Raw genomic sequence first — 19376 nt, 5'->3', positions numbered from 1 at the left:
TGTTTTCTGAGGTCCAAGGTCAACGCAGCCGTCTACCAGGAAGTTTTAGAGCACTTCATGCTTCCTGCTGCTGATGAACTTTATGGAGATGCAGATTTCATTTTCCAACAGGACCTGCCACCTGCACACAGTGCCAAAGCTACCAGTACCTGGTTTAAGGACCATGGTATCCCTGTTCTTGATTGGCCAGCAAACTCGCCTGACCTTAACCCCATAGAAAATCTATGGGGTATTGTGAAGAGGAAGATGCAATACGCCAGACCCAACAATTCAGAAGAGCTGAAGGCCACTATCAGAGCAACATGGGCTCTCATAACACCTGAGCAGTGCCACAGACTGATCGACTCCATGCCACGCCGCATTGCTGCAGTAATCCAGGCCAAAGGAGCCCCAACTAAATATCGAGTGCTGTACATGCTCATACTTTTCATGTTCATACCTTTCAGTTGGCCAACATTTCTAAAAATCCTTTTTTTTGCATTGGTCTTAATTGATATTCTAATATTCCGAGATACTGAATTTGGGACTTTCATTAGTTGTCAGTTATAATCATCAACATTAAAAGAAATAAACATTTGAAATACATCAGTCTGTGTGTAATGAATGAATCTAATATACAAGTTTCACTTTTTGAATGGAATTATTGAAATAAATCAATTCAGTGGCGTAGCATAGTGGGGGCGGCCCGCCCCGGGCAGCACTTTTAGGGGGCAGCAAAATTCTTTAGAATTACTGTATCTATTAGTCTTTTAAATTGAAATACCTAAATAAGGGGGCGACGGAATTTTCCTCCGCCCCGGGCGGCTGACACCCACGCTACGCCACTGAATCAACTTTGCCATGATATTCTAATTTTATGACCAGCACCTGTACTCAGGACATGACAGGGTGTGCTGATATGTATTGCTACAGAGGCGCGAACTTAAAACTTGCTAAATGCAGGCGGCAAGCTGCACTGTAGATAGACGACGGTGCTGTAGATCATTAACCAGACACTTGGTACTCTTGTTAAATGTATATTTTGTAAACTGTATTAGGTGTAAATAATTTATAGAATGGCTGAAATGTTCTGATGAATGGTTATTATGTTGTTATACATGTATAAATATGAAACGGGTAGTGTTTGAAATATGATAGGCTAAAGAGTAGCACTGAAGCTTTTTGATTATTGCTGATGTTTCATTCCTTTAGAAATGTTATTTTAAAAAAAAAAAGGGTTATATAATGAGATTGGGCGGCACGGTGGCGCAGTGGGTAGCGCTGCTGCCTCGCAGTTGGGAGACCTGGGGAGCAATGTTCCCTCTAAGCTGAGCGCGCGAGCGATCGCTTACACGAATTCAGAGCGTTGCTCATACTTCCCGCATGATCGCTCATTCCGATGGCGTCGCTCGTACTTATCACATGATCGCTCACTCCGAGGTGCTCATAAATTTTTGGCTTAAACAAAATGTCGCTCATAAACAATGTTTTTTGCTCACTATATGCTACTCCTTAGAGGGAACATTGCTGGGGACCCGGGTTCGCTTCCCGGGTCCTCCCTGTGTGGAGTTTGCATGTTCTCCCCGTGTCTGCGTGGGTTTCCTCCCACAGTCCAAAGACATGCAGGTCAGGTAGATTGGTGATTCTAAATTGGCCCTAGTGTGTTGCTTGGTGTGTGGGTGTGTTTGTGTGTGTCCTGCGGTGGGTTGGCCACCCTGCCCGGGATTGGTTCCTGCCTTGTGCCCTGTGTTGGCTGGGATTGGCTCCAGCAGACCCCCGTGACCCTGTGTTCGGATTCAGCGGGTTGGAAAATGGATGGATGGATAATGAGATTAGTTGTGCCTCTGCATATATAATGCACATAATTTAATACAGCATATAGCTTGATTTAAATACAGTATTTCTGTAATCTTTTTCTATATTACCCTAGTGGCTAGGGATTGCTTACTGTATATACATGTGTATGTGATCTTGTTTATTGAGACTGTTGGTGGAATGAAGAGGTATTGGGAACACACATGAGAATGTGAATGTAAAAGTGTCAAATATATATATATATGCAGGGTTATAATGACTTTATTGAATGTGAATAAAGAGACGCAACTTGGACAACAAACTGAAAGTGGTGTGTTCTCATTGCTGCTCCACTCTACCTATTTCACAGGGCCAAAGACTTGGATTACGTCTCACCATTGAGGGCCAGTGGAGTTCAGCTCCGGACCTCGTTGATGTAGCTCATCCTCTGGTGGAGGCAAAGTTCGCGTACACTTTGGGATTTGCTACTTTTGTCATTTCTGTTTCTGTGGCCCACTAGTGGGGCCCGTAACATTATTTTTATGCTTAAAAATCGCTACCACGATGCTGAAAACACTGAGAGGGTCTGAACGCTTCCTGAAGTGAGCAATGTGGGCGTTGACTGAAGCCCCCATCTGATCGACAGACCCAACTATTTCTTCCCGCTCATCGTTAAACGGGGATTAGTTGTGGAGATTGCCCAAATCTGTAGCTTGTCCTTTCATCACAGTTTTCCATCTTTATTTCGCAGAGGACCCCTCTTAGGAGCCCACGCTGATACAGCGCATTGCCGCACCCACCACATGACGAACCAACTCAGGATCCCAGATTGGGACCCCAGTCCAGCCAAGCAATGGGTGGCACCTCAGCACCATACCAGTTCAGATGGAATGGAACCAGTGTGAGGTTTTATTAATGGTGGCTGGAGTGCCAATTCTGCCACCAACCCCCAGGTTTGTCCCTGCAGGTTGGAGGGTCTACAATGCAGATTAACGTCCTACCCAGGACGGAGTAGTTGCAGATTAAGGGCCTTGCTCAAGGGCCCGATGAAGAAGAGTCACTTTTGGCATTTACAGGATTCGAACCGGCAACCTTCCGATTGCCAGTGCAGATTCATACCTCAGAGCCACCACTCCGTCCAGTAAACAAAGGTACATTTTGAAAACGGATAATAAATAAAGTGAAGACCGCCTGTTGTGAGAGGGTCAGGTAACCCCTGTGCTGTCCGACCAGCAGTCTGAGATAAGGACACAGCGTCAGCTCAGCGTGTGAGCGCCACCCTCAGACAAAAATGAGGTGGCAGAAAGGGCCGAGTCGCCTCCTCATCTGTCAGGGAGCCGAACCGTACACAGTCCGTAAAGGGGCAGGAATTACGTCTTGTCATTCGTTAACATTAACAAGGACCCCTGATTTAAACAAGGGGAATGAGGAAGGGGGCTGGCAGAATGAATGGCTCCTTGGAGCCTCGCTATCCTTCAGCTCGACGCACTGAAAGCTGTCACCTCACCACTGTGCTCCCATTTTCTATATGAATTACTACATCAAACAGAAGATTAATGCGGCTCGCCGCCACCCCGCAACCTCTTTACAAGATGTGTGCTCCAAGCAGGCAGAGGGAAATTAGCTGTGTTTTTTGGAGACAAGTGGCTGATTCTCTGTGCCGCTGACGGGGATGCGGCATTAGCGCCATAAATCTCGTTTAACACTTTCTAGTTTCTGTCCTCTGCCTTGATCTCCCTGCGCCTGGTGGCAAATACAAAGGCGGCGGGCGGCCTTGTGCTGCTCGTGGAGGTCCCTCGCCCTTCGAGAGAGCAGTGGGAGCGCGTCACCCCATTGTCATTTAGCACGAGTTTTTAAACGCGGCTGAAGGGTTTCTGCGCAGTCCACAGGACCAGAAAAGCCCACCTATGAATCGTGGCCATCGTGTTTTAGTAGAGCAAGATGGCCTATAAATATGGAGGATACCGTGCGTGAATTTATAGACGTGGACAATTGTGTCGGCCCACTTACAGCTCATTGAGAAAGTTCTGTATGCCCCCTAAAAGTCAGGCAGTCATTTTATACCCAACTTAGGGTCGCGGGGGTCTATCACAGCTGGCATTGGGCGCAAGGCAGGAAGAAACCCTGGGCGGGGTGGCAGTCCATTGCAGGGTGAACACACCAAACACACACCAGGGCCAATTTAGGATCACCAGTCCACCTAACCTGCATGTCTTTGGACTGTGGAAGGAAAGCCACACAGACACGGGGAGAACATGCAAACTCCACAGATAGAGAACATGGGAAGCAAACCCTGGTCTCCTTACTGCAAGGCAACTGTGCCACCCTGCCCCCTAAAAGTGAGGAAATAAAAAAGCAATTGTCCCCCTGTGCACCCACACACCTTTTTCATGTCATTGAGTCAAGCAAAGCATGAGTGACAAGACATCAAGCATTGCTTATTCTACAAAGATCTTCTCAAATGGCCCGCACACATTTGTTGGGACCCCTAGTAAAGACCCTTTGTCTCCTCCTCCCGTCTCTTGCTCCCCGACTGAAGGTGAGGCGGCTCCTTTTATAGGACACCCCAGAAGTGCTCCAGGTGTTTCGTGACCTTCTTCCAGTGGAGCAATTCCTGGTGTGGCAGAAAAGGTCCCACTAAGGACTCAGCTGCACCTGCAGCATCCCCTGGTGGCGCACTCGGAACCCAAACAGAGCTGCTCCAAACTACAACTCCCAGCATGCCCTGTGGGGATCTGTGGTGCTGTAGAAACCCAGGAGGGCTGCCCTCTAGCATCTTGGGCGAGATCATGTCTTCCTCAGTCCTTCCTCAGTAAAAGTAATGGTCCTGGCCATCCATCACACTTGGAACCTTGAACCCGTGACCTGATGGCAGCAACTGGAACCTGAGAATGTAGCGGGCGAGTCCATTCTTTATGTCTTGCTCTCCCACAGCTACCACTTGATCATCCACAACTTGTCGCCGCATTAAACAGCGTGAGCACGTTACTCCAGTCCTGGCTTCCATTCATTGGCTTCCTGCTCAGTTTAGAATTTAGTTTTAAAGTATTGGAGTTATTAAGTGTGTGAGGGAGCACCTAATGGAGGAACGGTCCACACATCAGCTCAACCATCCATCATTAATGCTTCATGAGTGGTTGAGGAGGAGGAATCCACGCAGGTATTTGAAATTCAATAAAATCAGCACTGCGTTAGGCTACTTAATACTGTAAAAAGGAATCGGGCCACCTAACGTGTCCTGAGATCGTGCAGCTGACCCCAGAACTGTATGTTCTGCTCATCAACGTAAACTTAGCAATTGCTGAAATGCTGAGACAGGAGAAGTAACAAGATGATCACCCGAGGGTTTGCCTCAGGTAGTTTATCTATGTGGCAAAGCGGATATGAGCACACTACAAAATCCTTAAAGGTAACCCCGTTAAGGGTTAACATCATCACGTAACCGGGTTTACTTGTGGACAAATCTACCTGCGGTTTCTCAGAGACCAACATTCTTGTTTCTCCAACTGGAATTATGGAGTACGTGGCAATTTTGAAACCTCGAATAATCAGCTTATTAGGGCAAAGTAAATGCACCGATCCAATTAGAGGGATTGCCTACCACGCCAATGCTGATTATTCAGATTAAAGGAAAAGCCCACCAATCAGGAAAACATGTCAGAGGCACCGCCCACTAAACAAGTACATGTGTCATTCAGTTAGAGGCACCGCCCACTACACAAGTATGTCAGTCATTCTATTGGAGGCACCGCCCACTACACAAGAGTGCTATCATTCAATTGGAGGAATCAGATCATGTGCAAGAATGATTTTTACTTCATTAAAAGGCCCAATCGCCATGCAGTAACGTTTGTCATTCATTTAAAAGGACCGCCCACTATTACATGAAAGTGACCACTCATTGCACAAATTACACAGACGCAAGTCTCACTCAACTACAGAAACCCCCTACTGCACCAAAAAGTTTTAAATAATTAATAGCACTGCCCACTGCTCACGTTTGCCCTTCATTAAATTAAAGTGATGGCCCACTGCATAAATACTGAGAAGTTTAGAGGACTGCATACTACAGAAGAAAGCCAATAAAATTAAAAGCACCGCCCACTGCCCAAGAATATCTGTCATTCAATTAGAGGGACCGCCCACTTCACAAGAATGCTTGTTCAATTAAGAGCACTACCCACTCCACAAGTAAGATGTTCATTCAATTAGAGGGACCGCCCACTACACTGTCATTCAGTTAGCGGCACTGCCCACTACATAAGTGTGCTGTTCATTCAATTTGAGGCACCGCCCACTACACTGTCATTCAGTTAGCGGCACCACCCACTACACAAGTAAGATGTTCATTCAATTAGAGGGACCACCCACTACATAAGTGTGCCATTCATTCAATTAAAGGCACCGCCCACTACACTGTCATTCAATTAGAGACACCGCCCACTACACAAAAGTGCCTGTCATTCAGTTAGAGGCACCACCCACTACATAAGTGTGCTGTTCATTCAGTTAGAGAGACCACCCTCGTCACAAGTATGTCAGTCATTCTTTTGGAGGGACAGCCAACTACATAAGTGTGCCATTCACTCAATTAGGGGACCAAGATGCTAAGCAAGAATGATTGTTGATTCATTAATATGCCCAATCACCATGCAGTAACGTTTGTCATTCATTTAATAGGACCGCCCACTATATAAGAGAGAGCGCTTGTCATTAAATAACAGTGACTGTCCATTACACAAATAATCATCTTTCAGTTAAGTGCAGGCACAAGTGTTATTCAATTAGGGGGACCATTTTCTACACCAGAATGCTTATTTAATTAATCATTTAATTGCTATTCATTAAATTAAAGTGATTGCCCACTGTATAAATATTTTTAAGTTTAGGGGACTGCATACTATACAAGAATACCTGACATTGAATTAAAAGCGTTTGGTTATTCAATTGGAGGAATCATCCACTACACAAGCACGCCTCTCATTCAGTTCAAGGCACCGCCCTCTACACACGAGTGCTCTCATTCAATTGGAGGAATCAGATCATGTGCAAGAATGATTTTTACTTCATGAAAAGGCCCAATCGCCATGCAATAACGTTTGTCATTCATTTAATAGGACCGCCCACTATTAAATGAAAGTGACCACCCATTACACAAATTGCACAGACGCAAGTCTCACTCAACTACAGAAACCACCTACTGCACCAAAAAATTTTAAGTAATTAATAGCACTGCCCACTGCTCACATTTGCCCTTCATTAAATTAAAGTGATGGCCCACTGCATAAATACTGAGAAGTTTAGACGACTGCATACTACAGAAGAAAGCCAATAAAATTAAAAGTACCGCCCCCCTGCCCAAGAATATCTGTCATTCAATTAGAGGGACCGCCCACTACACTGTCATTCAGTTAGTGGCACCGCCCACTATACAAGAGTGCCTGTCATTCAGTTAGAGGCACCACCCACTACATAAGTGTGCTGTTCATTCAATTTGATGGACCACCCACTACACAAGTATGATGTGTATTTAATTAGTGGGACCGCCAACTACATAAAGTGTGCCATTCATTCATTTTGAGGCACCGCCCACTACACTGTCATTCAGTTAGCGGCACCGCCCACTACACAAGAGTGCCTGTCATTCAGTTAGAGGCACCACCCACTACATAAGTGAGCCGTTCATTCAATTAGAGGCACCACCCACTACACAAGTACATGAGTCATTCAATTAGAGGCACCGCCCACTACACAAGAGTGCCTGTCATTCAGTTAGAGGCACCACCCACTACATAAGTGTGCTGTTCATTCAGTTAGATGGACCACCCACTACACAAGAATGCTTGCTCAATTAAGAGCACCACCCACTCCACAAGTAAGATGTTCATTCAATTAGAGGCACCGCCCACTACACTGTCATTCAGTTAGCAGCACCGCCCACTACACAAGTAAGATGTTCATTTAATTAGAGGGACTGCCCACTACACAAGAGTGCCTGTCATTCAGTTAGAGGCACCAGCCAGTACATAAGTGTGCTGTTCATTCAATCTGATGGACCATGCACTACACAAGTATGATGTGTATTCAATTAGAGGCACCGCCCACTACACTGTCATTCCGTTAGCAGCACCGCCCACTACATAAGTAAGATGTTCATTTAATTAGAGGGACCGCCCACTACATAAGTGTGCCTTTCATTCAATTAGAGGCACTGCCCACTACACTGTCATTCAGTTAGCGGCACCGCCCACTACACAAGTACATGAGTCATTCAATTAGAGGCACCGCCCACTACATAAGAGTGCCTGTCATTCAGTTAGATGGACCACTCACTACACAAGTATGCCTGTCATTCAGTCAGAAGCACCGCCCACTACACAAGAGTGCCTGTCATTCAGTTAGAGGCACCACCCACTACATAAGTGAGCCGTTCATTCAATTAGAGGCACCACCCACTACACAAGTACATGAGTCATTCAATTAGAGGCACCGCCCACTACACAAGAGTGCCTGTCATTCAGTTAGAGGCACCACCCACTACATAAGTGTGCTGTTCATTCAGTTAGATGGACCACCCACTACACAAGAATGCTTGCTCAATTAAGAGCACCACCCACTCCACAAGTAAGATGTTCATTCAATTAGAGGCACCGCCCACTACACTGTCATTCAGTTAGCAGCACCGCCCACTACACAAGTAAGATGTTCATTTAATTAGAGGGACTGCCCACTACACAAGAGTGCCTGTCATTCAGTTAGAGGCACCAGCCAGTACATAAGTGTGCTGTTCATTCAATCTGATGGACCATGCACTACACAAGTATGATGTGTATTCAATTAGAGGCACCGCCCACTACACTGTCATTCCGTTAGCAGCACCGCCCACTACATAAGTAAGATGTTCATTTAATTAGAGGGACCGCCCACTACATAAGTGTGCCTTTCATTCAATTAGAGGCACTGCCCACTACACTGTCATTCAGTTAGCGGCACCGCCCACTACACAAGTACATGAGTCATTCAATTAGAGGCACCGCCCACTACATAAGAGTGCCTGTCATTCAGTTAGATGGACCACTCACTACACAAGTATGCCTGTCATTCAGTCAGAAGCACCGCCCACTACACGTCATTCCATTAGAGGCACTGCCCACTACACAAATATGCCTATCATTCAGTTAGGGGGGGCTATCTTGTGTGTCAAGCACCATGTGTATGGTGAGAGGGCCAACACAAGGATAAGCCAGAGGGGGCTGCACTGCCTCTGACCTCCATTTCCACACCCACCCTTAGAGTGGAGGAGGAGACTCCAGAAGAGCCCGCCTACATTCCCTCATTCACACCCTGTGACTCCTCCCCTTTTGTCAACAAAACCTAACGATGAGCATTAACAGGACGCAGCTGTTGACTCGGCAGAGGGCTTTCTGAAGCTTTCCTTTGTCACTGAAGGAGGGCTTTCCAATCAGAGATCCCCAACTCTTTTCTCACCTCACTTCTTTGCCTATAATTGCATGTGTGTTGGCGCAAATTAAGCAGCATACAAAACTCCAACAAGGCAGTTGCTTCTGTTTTTACAGTCAGCCCCGATAGCAAAGAGAACCATCAAACCATCTTCTTCATGCGGTGCCGTTCATCTCGTGCAATACGGCAACACCTTACAGCTTTACTTCCGAAAATCAAATGAGAATGGGATGAAAAAAAGATCTTACCGAGGCTGAACTCCAGCCTAGGAAGTTTTGGAATCATCACTGCGCCTGTGGGGAAGAACACAAAAGTAAAACACATCAGTGAGCAGACATTATTCATGAAAAAAACAATATGCAAATAATAAAATGAGATCTTCCATCAAAAGACTTCTGTCCTGAATTTCTCAAAGGTAGGCAGGCATGTGGAAGCAGAAATGACAAAACCTTCTCAATCTGCTTGAATCCAAGGCAGGGTCATGAGGGCTGGAGCCTCTGCTAAGAAGCTTTGATCTGTTTGCATAAATCATTTAATCCAGGGGTGGCACGGTGGCGCAGTGGGTAGCGCTGCTGCCTCGCAGTTGGGAGATCTGGGGACCTGGGTTCGCTTCCCGGGTCCTCTCTGCATGGAGTTTGCATGTTCTCCCCGTGTCTGCGTGGGTTTCCTCCCACAGTCTAAAGACATGCAGGTTAGGTAGATTGGCAATTCTAAATTGGGCTTGGTGTGTGGGTGTGGGTGTGTTTGTGTGTGTCCTGCGGTGGGTTGGCACCCTGCCCGGGATTGGTTCCTGCCTTGTGCCCTGTGTTGGGGGTCCAGCAGACCCCCATGACCCTGTGTTCGGATTCAGTGGGTTGGAAAATGGATGGATGGATGGATTTAATCCAGAAGTGCTCTCCTCAACTTGTGAGCATTCATTAAATAACCAATATAAAAAATACAAGGTGGCGCAGTGGTTAATATGCCAATGGATCATCTGGGCCATTCCCAGGTGGGTTCTGCATGTTCTCCTTGTGCCTGAGTGGGCTTTTCTTCTGTATTTAGGGATTCCTCACACATCCATAAAATGTGCCTGGTAAGGTCATTAACAATGTTAAATTGGCATATGTACGCAGGTGGGTGAGTGGGAGTGGGCACTGCAATGGGCTGACTTGCACACAGTCCTATCAAGACAGGCACTGCCCCCCCCCCCTCAACACCCCCCAGGGACACTCAAATGAGTTCAGCCAGTCTGAGAACGTTACAGTGGATTCACTTTCTGTACACTTTATTGTGTTGTAGATTTCCTTTGAAACTGACACATCTGCCATTATTGCCCATCAATCTACACTCAATAACCCATAAGGACAAAGTAAAGAAATATTTACAAATGTATTTAAAATCACAAACTAAAATCTTTCCTTAACATAACTCAATACATTAGAGACACTTCTTTGGCAGTTTTGAGTTTTCTTAAGTAAGTCTCTACAAGCTTTGCACACCTGGATTTAGCCAGATTATCCAGTTCTTCCTGGCAGATCCCCTCAGCAGCAGCAATGACTTCTTATTGGATTTTACAATTTGAAGAATTATACATCAGAAGCAAACAAGGCAGTGCCAGTTTACATTTGTAAAATTGATCTTTTGTCATGCATACACTCCTGGGGAGCCACCATCCTGGCTCTGTGGTGGTAAGCATAACCACGCTGGGATAGATGGCGCTGTTGCTAACCAAACCTTCTCTTTCAGCCTCAGGCCAGACAAGACGATCACTGCGGGAGCCTAGCTCCGCCCACATTGCCCAGAGATGGCCACACCTCTTCTGTCCCAGATGATATAAAAGGGGGAGGTACCCCAAGCAAGGTGTCACTTGTGGTCTCAGGCTTACACCGAGGACACAGCCTCCCATGGAAACTAACAGAGAGACTGGCTGAGCTTATTTACTTTGTTTTGTGCTATGAGCTCTGCTTTTCCTTTAGTTTATGAATTTAATAAAAGGGGTAGCCCAGTTACGGCACCGCAAAGTGGGTAGCACTGCTGCCTCGCAGTCAGGAAACCTGGGTTTGCTTCCCTGTGTGAAGTTGGCATGTTCTCCCCGTGTCTGCGTGGGTTTCCTCCCACAGCAGTCGAAAGACATGTAGGTTAGGTGCATTGCCGATTTTAAATTGTCCCTAGTGTGTGCTTGGTGTGTGTGTGTGTGTGTGTGTGTGTGCCCTGCGGTGGGCTGGCACCCTGCCCGGGATTGGTTCCTGCCTTGCGCCCTGTGTTGGCTGGGATTGGCTCTGGCGGACCCCCGTGGCCCTGTGGTTGGGATGTAGCAGGTTGGATAATGGATGGATGGTAGCCCAGTTAGTGCCCTAAAACTCATTATTATTATTATTATTATTAGGATTGTCTTGGCTATATTTTTAAATCATTGGCATCTTGATTAAATAAAAGCTATCAATTTGTATAAAAATATGAACATTGCTGGGTGACTCCAAACTTTTGAACTCTAGTGTATATTCTGTAAATCCATCCATCCATTTTCCAACCCGCTGAGTCCGAACACAGGGTCATGGGGGTCTGCTGGAGCCAATCCCAGCCAACACAGGGCACAAGGCAGGAACCAATCCCGGGGAGGGTGCCAACCCACCACAGGACACACACAAACACACCAAGCACACACTAGGGCCAATTTAGAATCGCCAATCCACCTAACCTGCATGTCTTTGGACTGTGGGAGGAAACCCACGCAGACACAGGGAGAACATGCAAACTCCACGCAGGGAGGACCCGGGAAGTGAACCCAGACGGGTCTCCTAACTGCGAGGCAGCAGCGCTACCCCCTGCGCCACCGTGCCACCCATGCTGTAAATTATCATTCTAAATTATAACGAATATCACACTCACTGAGCAGTTTCTTAGGACCACCATACTGATCCTGGTGAGGTCCTCCTTTTTCCTCTCCCCAGTTGTTCCCGGCATGAATTCCACAAGATGTTGAAAACGTTCCCTTGAGGTTCTGCTCCTTGCTTGCCATGATCGCCTCACACAAGTTCTGCACATTTGTCTCCCGTTCCTCCACCTCTCAAAGTCCAGATCTGAAGACCACTGAAGTCCATGTCATGTTCATGAAGCTAGTTTGCTTTGTGACAATGGGGCGTTGTCACGCCAGGAGTTCGGTTGTGATGGTCAACAGCAACACTCAGATCGATTGTGACAGTTAAACGTTGACTGATTGGTATCAACAGGGCCACAGTGTGCCAAGAACACCACCATTCACCACACCATTAGAGCATCGCCAGTCCGGACTGTTGTCACAAGGCAGGTGGGGTGCGTGGATTCCTGCTGTTGACCCCCCATCTGTGTGCCTTGAGATTCATCAGACCAGGCTACGCTCCTCCAGTCTCCAGCTGTCCAGTTTTTGGCGAGCTTGAGCTCACTGCAGCTTCACCCTTCTGTTTATGGTTGACACGAGTGAAACCTAACGTGGTCTTCTACTGTTGTAGCCCACCCGCCTCAAAGCTGGACATGCTGTGCATTTTCTGCTCACCACAGTTGGTCACCCGAGTTCCTGTGGCCTTTCTGTCACTTTGAGCCAGTCTGGCCATCCTCCTCTGACCTCTCTTGTCAACAGAACTGCCACCCACCGGAGGTCTTATGTTTCTCCCAGCGTTCTGATTAAAGTCTACAGCAGGGGTGTCGAACTCCGGTCATGGAGGGCCGCAGTGGGTGCAGGTTTTTATTCTAACCATCTCCTTAATTAGAGACTGGTTTGTGCTGCTAATTAACTTGTTTTACCTTCGTTTTAATTGACGTGGCTCAGACCCCTTAGTTGTTTCTTTTTCCTTAATTAGCAGCCAAACAATAAGGAGACACAAAATGAGGCAAAACAACTGGTGTCCATCATACAATATCTGAAAGGTGAATTCTCCTTGGGATTAATAAAGTATCTATCTATCTATCTACAGTGGTGTGAAAAACTATTTGCCCCCTTCCTGATTTCTTATTCTTTTGCATGTTTGTCACACAAAATGTTTCTGATCATCAAACACATTTAACCATTAGTCAAATATAACACAAGTAAACACAAAATGCAGTTTTTAAATGATGGTGTTTATTACTTAGGGAGAAAAAAAATCCAAACCTACATGGGCCTGTGTGAAAAAGTAATTGCCCCCTTGTTAAAAAATAACCTAACTGTGGTGTATTACACTTGAGTTCAATTTCCGTAGCCACCCCCAGGCCTGATTACTGCCACACCTGTTTCATTCAAGAAATCACTTAAATAGGAGCTGCCTGACACAGAGAAGTAGACCAAAAGCACCTCAAAAGCTAGACATCATGCCAAGATCCAAAGAAATTCAGGAACAAATGAGAACAGAAGTAATTGAGATCTATCAGTCTGGTAAAGGTTATAAAGCCATTTCTAAAGCTTTGGGACTCCAGCGAACCACAGTGAGAGCCATTATCCACAAATGGCAAAAACATGGAACAGTGGTGAACCTTCCCAGGAGTGGCCGGCCGACCAAAATTACCCCAAGAGCGCAGAGACGACTCATCCGAGAGGTCACAAAAGACCCCAGGACAACGTCTAAAGAACTGCAGGCCTCACTTGCCTCAATTAAGGTCAGTGTTCACGACTCCACCATAAGAAAGAGACTGGGCAAAAACGGCCTGCATGGCAGATGTCCAAGACGCAAACCACTGTTAAGCAAAAAGAACATTAGGGCTCGTCTCAATTTTGCTAAGAAACATCTCAATGATTGCCAAGACTTTTGGGAAAATACCTTGTGGACTGATGAGACAAAAGTTGAACTTTTTGGAAGGCAAATGTCCCGTTACATCTGGCGTAAAAGGAACACAGCATTTCAGAAAAAGAACATCATACCAACAGTAAAATATGGTGGTGGTAGTGTGATGGTCTGGGGTTGTTTTGCTGCTTCAGGACCTGGAAGGCTTGCTGTGATAGATGGAACCATGAATTCTACTGTCTACCAAAAAATCCTGAAGGAGAATGTCCGGCCATCTGTTCGTCAACTCAAGCTGAAGCGATCTTGGGTGCTGCAACAGGACAATGACCCAAAACACACCAGCAAATCCACCTCTGAATGGCTGAAGAAAAACAAAATGAAGACTTTGGAGTGGCCTAGTCAAAGTCCTGACCTGAATCCAATTGAGATGCTATGGCATGACCTTAAAAAGGCGGTTCATGCTAGAAAACCCTCAAATAAAGCTGAATTACAACAATTTTGCAAAGATGAGTGGGCCAAAATTCCTCCAGAGCGCTGTAAAAGACTCATTGCAAGTTATCGCAAACGCTTGATTGCAGTTATTGCTGCTAAGGGTGGCCCAACCAGTTATTAGGTTCAGGGGGCAATTACTTTTTCACACAGGGCCATGTAGGTTTGGATTTTTTTTTCTCCCTAAATAATAAAAACCACCATTTACAAACTGCATTTTGTGTTTACTTGTGTTATATTTGACTAATGGTTAAATGTGTTTGATGATCAGAAACATTTTGTGTGACAAACATGCAAAAGAATAAGAAATCAGGAAGGGGGCAAATAGTTTTTCACACCACTCTATCTATCTATCTATCTATCTATCTATCTATCTATCTATCTATCTATTATATAGTGCCTTTCATCTATCTATCTATCTGTTATATAGTGCATTTCAGTTCTATCTATCTATCTATCTATCTATCTGTTATATAGTGCTTTTCAGTTCTATCTATCTATCTATCTGTTATATAGTGCCTTTCAGTTCTATCTATCTATCTGTTATATAGTGCATTTCAGTTCGTTCTATCTATCTATCTATCTATCTATCTATCTCAGTAAAACAGAAAATCAACAGTTTTGGAAATGCCTGCTGTGGCAGAATGAAAGCAGCAACAAGCCATGGAATTGAATAACGGGTTTAATTAACAGCAAGAATCACTTTCTCATTAAGAAACTGGCTGGAGTTTGAATCCCCAGTTTAGCTGGTTGTCTGTTGGCTCTCTTAATGCCTCATTTCTGTTTGGCTGTCATTTAATGAAGAAACAAATCAATTCAGGGGACTGAATCCTTAAAAACAGGGCTATTAGAATGAAGGGAAAGGAAGTTAATCAGCAAAGAAAACTGGTCACTAATGAAGAAGATGGTTAGAATGAAAACCTGCAGCCACTGTGGCCCACCAGGCCTGGAGTTTGACACCTCTGCTCTACAGACTGTCGTGAGTGCAAAAATCTCCAGGAGACCAGCAGTTCCAGAAATGCCCTCATTGTCCCATCTGGCACCATCAATAACGTCACAGTCCAAATCACTGAAGTCCCCTTTTAATTCCCCCGTTTTGGTGTTTTGATGTCAACATGAACTGAAGCTCCTGACCTGAACCTGCAGGACTTGATGCATTGTGTTGCTGCCATGTGATTGGCTGATTAGATAACTGTAGGGATAAGCAGGTGTGCAGGTGGTCCTCATCACTTCCTCAAAGAGTGAAAAAAACACCCAAGGAATTCTGCAGAATTTTACTGAATTGGACCTTGAGCATGAGAAAGGCGCTATATACCTATATATATATATATATATACTTTTATATACTATAAAAAAAATAAGAATTTCCCCTTGGGATTAATAAAGTATCTATCTATCTATACATAAAATGTATTATTGTTATTATTATTATTATTTACTTAGTCAGTCAGTCATTATCCAACCCATTATATCCTAACTACAGGGTCACAGGGGTCTGCTGGAGCCAATCCCAGCCAACACAGGGCGCAAGGCAGGAAAAAAACCCCGGGCAGGGCGCCAGCCATTTCATTTCAATTCCACTTTGCTTCCCGTAGTTTCATCCATCCATCCATCCATTTTCCAACCCGCTGAATCCGAACACAGGGTCACGGGGGTCTGCTGGAGCTAAACCCAGCCAACACAGGGCACAAGGCAGGAACCAATCCTGTGCAGGGTGCCAACCCACCGCAGGACACACACAAACACACCAAGCACACACTAGGGCCAATTTAGAATCGCCAATCCACCTAACCTGCATGTCTTTGGACTGTGGGAGGAAACCCACGCAGACACGGGGAGAACATTCAAACTCCACCCAGGGAGGACCCGGGAAGCGAACCCGGGTCTCCTAACTGTGAGGCAGCAGCGCTACCCCGTAGTTTCATTTTTTTAAATTCAGTTCCATATATTTGCATGAACTGCTCTGATGATTTTCTTGTGAGTTGACCCCAACTCTGCCAGGAGCAGCTAAAGCTTCTTGCAGGACATACTAATGGAGCACAGATCTATTCAGGATAGCAAATCCATCCAAGACAGTTCCTATTCCTATACTTGTTAGTCTTCCCATCACTCTTAATTAAAAATTATACTTTTATATTCATTATACGTATTTCTTTAGAGCATAAGCCATACAGATCTGTTTGTTAAATATAACAAATACAAATACATCACGTTAAGGCAAACGGCTCCTACAGGTAGTTAAGTGAGCTAATGTGACCGTCAGAGATGTCTGCACGTTGTCAAAGATGACACACATTGGCTGGCATCCCAGCTGGGGCGGATGGTTCCTTACCCGGATGGGAGGCCTTTTGTAATTGATGAATGGACGGATGAAAGCTGCCATCTGGGGGCTGCATATTCCCCCAATGGGACAGGTGGCAGCATTCCCTCTGGTGGATCTCCCATGTGCACACCTGCAGGGCTGCATGCGAGTTGTAGTCCAAATGGGAGGCCCTGCTGGGTTTCTAGGGAGCCACTAGGGGGAGCTGCAGGAAGGAGCGCTTCTCGTTGTAGAGAGGGTCCACCCGACCCAGAAATGGCACCGGAAGAACTGCCGGGTCCCGTTTAATAAAGGAAGCCACTCCACATCACCATTTTTTGAGTTTAGGTCGGGAGTGGAGGATGGACGACGATCACCTGGGACGAGTGGAGGAGTAAAGGAAAGGAGAAGAGAAGAAAGGAAGAATGACTTGGATTGGTGGTGTGAGACCCGTGAAACCCAAATCCTGTAAAATGCGCAGTTTTCCATCCAAAAATGCCGGTCCCTATTTAAGTCTGAATGATCTGGCTGAGGGCGGCATGGTGGCGCAGTGGGTAGTGTTGCTGCTTCGCAGTTAGGAGACCCGGGTTCAGTTCCCGGGTCCTCTATGTGTGGAGTTTGCATGTTCTCCCCGTGTCTGCGTGGGTTTCCTCCCACAGTCCAAAGACATGCAGGTTAGGTGGATTGGCGATTCTAAATTGGCCCTAATGTGTGCTTGGTGTGTGTGTGTGCCCTGCGGTGGGCTGGCACCCTGCCCAGGATTTGTTTCCTGCCTTGTGCCCTGTGAGGGCTCCAGCAGACCCCCGTGACCCTGCAGTTAGGATATAGCGGGTTGGATAATGGATGGATGGCTGAGCTTTGCCTTGTTTTCTCTCATTCTGTATCAAGTGCCCATCATAATGCCACCGCTACCAGCCCACTGTGCCTATCCATCGCCGGGCACTCACACACCTTCACTCGCACATTTTGAAATCTGTGTACATCCACTGAGACAAAAGACATGCCTGTTGGATTCATTTATATTAATATAGAAAATTCTATTTCTTTATAACTTCGTGTGAAAAAGTAAGTGCACCCCGTGATTATTTTTTTTTCCTCCCTCATCCCCAAAGACATGCCTGTTGGATTAATTTATAATTAATTAAATTTAATTAATTAATTAATTAATTAATTAAAAATATTTGTGTGAAAAAGTAAGCGCACCTTCTTCTGTTAATTAACCCTACGTGGTCCTGTCATCTGCAGATAAAGGTGTCTAAGATAACCAACATCAGGCCACATTTACATGTTGTAGTTCATTGTATGATTTCCATCCATCCATTTTCCAACCCGCTGAATCCGAACACAGGGTCACGGGGGTCTGCTGGAGCCAATCCCAGCCAGCACAGGGCACAAGGCAGGAACCAATCCTGGGCAGGGTGCCAACCCACTGCAGGACACACACAAACACACACACACACACACACCAAGCACACACTAGGGCCAATTTAGAATCGCCAATCCACCTAACCTGCATGTCTTTGGACTGTGGGAGGAAACACACGCAGACACGGGGAGAACATGCAAACTCCACGCAGGGAGGACCCGGGAAGCGAACCCAGGTCCCCAGGTCTTCCAACTGCGAGGCAGCAGCACTACCCACTGCGCCACCGTGCCGCCTTGTATGATTTCAATAATGAGAAATGCAAACATCACATATGGAACAAGTAAGCCCACCTCTTTGTTTCTCACTATCTCAAAAGAGAATCAGGTGCCAATGACTGGGGGTCTTGCCTGACCCTGTCCTATGGAAACCTCAGACATTCAGTTTGGTTTGGAATGTGTTGTTTATCCCCATGCAGAGAACCCAAAGAGCTCTTTGAAGCTTCTAGATGCCCAGGATCCCAGGATGGGGTTTTAATTTGGAAATCTGCCATTCCAATGTCCAAAAGATCATCTACAAGTGGATAAGGTTTCAAGCCACTGCCAGCTTGCTCCAGTAAGTTCAGCCTGAGATCAGAATATGAAATTCTGAAAGGAGTCTACAAGAAGCATGAAAAGGAGGAAACCTGAACCAGGCTGGGCAGATGGGGTGAGAAGACCACCTCTACCAGGCCCACTGTGACCATCCATCCATCGCCGGGCACTCACACACCTTCACTCACCAGTTGTATGCACATTTTGAAATCCGCGTATGCCAGCTGAGAGTCACGAGGAGCCAAAGCCGATCTTGGCAGCACTGCGACCAAGGCAGCAGTCACCTCCTGGATGAGATGCCAGTCCATTACCGGGCACACACCCTAACCATCAATGGTACATGGAAACGAACGTTTGGGATTTGAACCCGTGTCTTTTCCAATCCTGTGATGTGGCAGTTTCCTTCATTTTGATTTTTTGGAGGCTTATTTTGATTTCAGCCATCATTAAAAAAAAAAAAAAAAGCCAGGATGCCTCACCAAGGAGGCTGCCAAACCGAAATGAACCTTTAATTCATTTTTAAATCCTTTATTGCATATTTTATAAGTTAATATGGCTGCATTATGAAATCACGGATAACACGAACACATCATAAGTCCTACAAAGTTATAAAGAGAGTGCAACCTGCATGGCTTTAAAAACCACATTTCCAGAACCGGATTTAACCAAAAGCCTTTCCGTAA

At 45.9% G+C, this 19376-nt stretch overlaps 1 protein-coding gene across 3 annotated transcripts in view; it reads right to left on the bottom strand.

Annotated features, from left to right (window-relative positions):
• The window catches only part of inpp4b (inositol polyphosphate-4-phosphatase type II B), a 533162-nt gene that overhangs the window by 500269 nt on the left and 13517 nt on the right, over nt 1-19376 (bottom strand). For all 3 annotated transcript variants that reach the window (XM_051928128.1, XM_051928130.1, XM_051928129.1), the window contains one exon: nt 9483-9527. In XM_051928128.1, coding sequence (XP_051784088.1) covers nt 9483-9527 — 45 coding nt within the window. The remainder of the gene's footprint in view (nt 1-9482; nt 9528-19376) is intronic.

The sequence above is a fragment of the Erpetoichthys calabaricus genome, chromosome 5, assembly GCF_900747795.2.
Source record: "Erpetoichthys calabaricus chromosome 5, fErpCal1.3, whole genome shotgun sequence".
Lineage (NCBI taxonomy): Eukaryota > Metazoa > Chordata > Cladistia > Polypteriformes > Polypteridae > Erpetoichthys > Erpetoichthys calabaricus.
The sequence above is the reverse complement of the archived record's forward strand: the minus strand, read 5'-3'. Positions and strand labels throughout refer to the sequence as shown.